Below are 4503 nucleotides of genomic sequence, written 5' to 3'. Positions count from 1 at the left end.
TTTATGGCAGAAAGGGGCGAACAATAGGGCCTATCAAAATGTTGCTGATTCGTGATTTTCAGTACATTTTAATTTATAATATTGTCATACAAGTTCCCTGGGTAGTGCTACTGAACCGCAGTAGCCTACAACATGCACATGTTGTATGAGGAAAACATTTATGAACATTTTACAAGTTTTTACCACAATTAAAGGAATTGCCCTTCCCCTACCCGAGTTCCAACAAGCGTCCAAAATGTGAACTTTATGGATAACCCAAATTTCACCATGCTACTGTGGCATGTTTATGTAATATGTTTTACTCATGCATATTTGTAGCCATGAATGTCCTTGTGATTGTGCCAAAACATTCACACCATGGATCAGTAGTCTAGTCTTCATCACTGTCATCAGAGTCCTCGAGTCCATCAAAATCAGCATCAGAGTCCTCGAGGTCTACAACCTCTTCCTCGACATCAGTGGGCTGGTTGCTGCAGGTTCGCAACTTGCACATGTCAGTGCACTTCAGGCTATTGGCAAGGCACGTGCAGTCTGGGAGTTTGCACGACCGTCCACACTTGCAGGAAAGCAGTTGCAACACTGCATCCGGTGCTGGAGAACCCTGCATCCACTCTATGGCCAGCTTCCCATAATCATCAGTGGTCCATCCACAACCCTTGGGACTTGGAACATAGGGTTGGCATTGCAGACAGCGCCTCCAAATAGCAGCCTGGTAGTTTGCATGGAGGACGTGCATGAAGAGGCAGTCTTCACATGGTGGAAGCTGACTGGACTCTATCTCTCCCCGTCATGCACAGAAGAGTTGATGTCGGAGTTCATTGACTTTCGTGGTGTTGGTAGACGGCACGTACATGTGGCAGGTGACCTCTTGCAGCTTCTGAAAGAGCTCGGTGGATACTTCCCACGAATGACCGAGCTGACTGAAGGCCTCTTGGTAGGTCTTATCCGACTTTATTTGCTTCAAGGCGCACATCTTTCCCCGGCCTGCAAAGGCACTGACTGTATCACAACCGGAGAACACGTGCTGTCCAACAAGGGCATCACAGACATTGTCTCCCATCGATCTAGCAGGCTTGTCAATGTCTAGGAACAGTGTGCGGGTTTGCGTACCACACTTCTGATACACGGGGCATGGGATGTCCATATTGAAGGCAAGAAACAGCACGAGGACATCTGTATCTTCGGCAGTGATCACCACATCCTTGTACCCAGCCTCTGCTGCATGCAGAAGCATTCGGGTGTCTGCTTCCTCCTGCGTGGACTTCAGCTCTGCCACTTCCTCCCAGTGGTCCTTGGTGAGCTTGTAGCAGACCTCCTCGCATGTTACATAGAGCAACTTTTCCTTCAGTTTCTCCCTGCTTTTTGGTTCTTTCCACTCCTCTCCCAGGAACTTGATTAGAATTGCCTTGTTAGAAGAGCTGCAGAGCAGTTTCCTCCACTGCTGAATGTTGTGGCCCGGTGCGATGCTCCTGAACTGGATTGCTGTGCTTGCACCTCTGTTGCATCTCTCAGCGTCTTTGATGGACGTCTCTCGGTAAACATTGAAGACAACATTAATGCGTTCACTCTGGGCTCCATCATGAAGAGCCGTTGACAGTATCGCTTCAGCCATCTGTGAAAACGTCTTGTCATTCCCTTTCATCTTCTGCACCAGGCTCATGCCATCAATGACAGTTGCTAATGGCTCTGCAATAACTTCAGCGGGAGAAACACTCTTTTCCAGCTCTCTGGCAAGGGTTGCTTTGTTCGTCTTCCGCAGAGATCCATCGCCAGTAGCAATTGACCATGGCAAGGGCCCCAGGGGTGCGCCAAGACATCTCTCATGTGCAGATCTCGACTCTGAGCAACGAGGATCATGTGCCTAAACAGGTTCCTGTCAGCCTTGAGAACAATTTCTTTGGCCTGCGCTTTGCTGGTTGGTTTCTTCTGGATGTGGGTGAATGTTTTCAAGTTCCTTTTTGTCATCTTGTCATTGAACTGTGCAGTTGGTGGATTTGTCTCCAGGCGTTTCTTCTTGAAATCCTGGTATGCCTCCTCTCCTACCGTGCGAGCCGCGAGGAGGTCATTGGCAACATCAGGAGGAGCAACAGTAGCGGTCGACAAGCTGACAAACTGTGCTTGATCAGGACTCAGTGGATCCAGCCAGCTGTTCTCCATGAGATCCACCAATGATTGGATGTCAGCCTCATCCCTCCGGATCCTAGGTAACTGCAGATCTGGATGGTTCAGCTGGGAGTGACTTCGACCTACCATATCCCTCAGGTGCCCAAGGTACATACTGCGGTAATATGACGTCAGATAGTATCGGGTCACAGCTCCTGGATTCAGGCTGAATCCTTTCGTTCCTCCAGGTGTCTGTGTGTCTTTGTTGAAAGTCTCCTCGATCGTCTGATCCATGGGAATCCGTCCAAATGGGTTCGTGGTGCCGATCTGAACCGAGAAGCCACCTTCCATGAAGTGCGCATGTACTTCGGGGTGGTCGAGCAGCAGTCGGGACATCTGTGCGTCGTAGTAGGGTAGGAATCGGGCGTAATTCAGCTTGTCATAGGGCTCTAGATTGATTTAGAACATATAAATACATCTAAAAAAGGTGTTTGCCAGCCCGATACATGAAATGCCTCCACCATTAACATTTTCTGAAAATTGACCTCGTCTATAATCAGCAAATAGTAAGATAATTATTTATTTATTCATTAATTATTTGCTAAGTTGTATTTAAAGATATCCAATCAAATAACTTCTGAAATGGGATTCCTCATGATCAACAACTGTAATTTTTTCCAACAAATAGACTGTGTTGTTATCTTAACTAATTTTGCATATATATATATATATATATATATATATATATATATATATATATATATATATATATATATATATATATATATATATATATATATATATATATATATATATACACTGAACAAAAATATAAACTCACCAAGCGCAAAAATATAAACGCACCAAGCGATTGTTACTATTTTACCTCGAACTCATTAATACTAAATCTTCACAACAATTTGGTTATAGAATCCATGACAATTGAGCATTAAATTTCAAAGAGTTCCTTGAGAATTCTGGCGACAGTCTTTGCGCTACAACAGCCGACACAACAGAGGTGTCACTGTCAGAGTTCACACAGTCAGTAGCGGGTGTGTCCACCGTTGGCGTCGCGCAGAGCGGTGCATCTCCGGCGCATGGACATCACCAGATTATCGATGGTGGCCTGAGGGATGTTTTCCCATTCCTCCTGGAGAGCCACACGGAGCTGGCGGACGTTCTCTGGGACTGCGTAACGTTGTCGTACGCGTCGATCAAGAACGTCCCAAAGGTGCTCGATGGGCGACATGTCAGGAGATTATGGAGGCTAGTCGAGGACATCAATGTCCTCCTCACCGAGGAAGTCCATGCAGATCCTGGGAACATGGGGGCGAGCATTGTCGTGCTGAAACGTCACATGGTGAAGGCGCACAAACGGCACGACGATGGGTCTGAGTATCTCGTCCCTGTACCGCTGCCCGTTCAAGTTGCCTTCAATGAAATGAAGCCGAGTGCGCTCTCCATGGCATATGCCTGCCCACACCATAACACTGGCACCACCGTGTGACACCCGACGAAGGACATTGGCGTCAGTGTAGCGCTCCCCAGCCCGACGCCAGACGCGGAGTCTGCCATCAGCCCGATACAGCTGGAACCGCGACTCATCGGTGAACAGCACTCTCCTCCATCGTGCGAGGGTCCAGCGCAAGTGAACATTGGCCCAGTTCAGTTGGGTCTGACGCCGGACTGCAGTGAGGTCGAGTCCCCGGTGTGGTCGGCGGGCTCGGAGGTTGGCCTCCCTCAAGCGGTTACGCACCGTCTGGGCTGAAATGCGCCTGTTATGCAGCCCGACAGTCTCATCGGCAGTCCTCGTGGCCGGTCGGAGTCGATCCCGGAGATGTTGCAGCCTCATGTGACGATCCTGACCGGCGGTGGTCACACGTGGTCGCCGGGCATGTGGGCGGTTCACGGTGCTTCCAGTCTCTCTGAGGCGCGTTCTCAGGCGGCTAATGGTGGAGTGGTGGACATTGAAGTGTGCTGCAACGGTCCGTACTGATGTCCCAGCATTCAGCATGCCAATGGCGCGCTCCCTCAAGATTTGTGACATCTGTGGCATGTTGACATTTGGCACCAGTCCACATTTTGGGGAGGCCTTTTATAGGGCAAGCTATAGGGAGTGTTTGTGTCCTGGTCACGCTCACTGACCATCACTCTGTCAAGCCCCATGGTGCTCATGGGAAGGATTACTCAACGTGTGAGTCCACACACTCAGAGTGGTCAATTTCAATGGGAACATCTGTCTTGAGCAAAACAAAGGAACCATTGCTCAAACATATCATCGGTTTGACCATTTTCCCATAATGGCAATCTTGACTTAGATATTTAGGTTGGTGCGTTTATATTTTTGTTTAGTATCTTCTTCTTCTTCTTTCGGCTGCTCCCGTTCGGGGTCGCCACAGC

At 48.6% G+C, this 4503-nt stretch overlaps 1 protein-coding gene across 1 annotated transcript; it reads right to left on the bottom strand.

Moving 5' to 3' along the window:
- Positions 1-787: 787 nt before the first annotated feature.
- Positions 788-1660, bottom strand: LOC147007016 (uncharacterized). Its single transcript, XM_085867637.1, has one exon. It carries the CDS (start codon positions 1658-1660, stop codon positions 788-790), a length of 873 nt encoding a protein of 290 aa, XP_085723763.1.
- Positions 1661-4503: the final 2843 nt, after the last annotated feature.

This window comes from Eptatretus burgeri, unplaced genomic scaffold (genome assembly GCF_056783735.1).
Source record: "Eptatretus burgeri isolate ZD-2024b unplaced genomic scaffold, Ebu_testis_v1 Ebu_testis_scaffold_903, whole genome shotgun sequence".
Taxonomy (NCBI): domain Eukaryota; kingdom Metazoa; phylum Chordata; class Myxini; order Myxiniformes; family Myxinidae; genus Eptatretus; species Eptatretus burgeri.
Note: the sequence above shows the minus strand (reverse complement) of the source record. Positions and strands in the feature narration are given on the sequence as shown.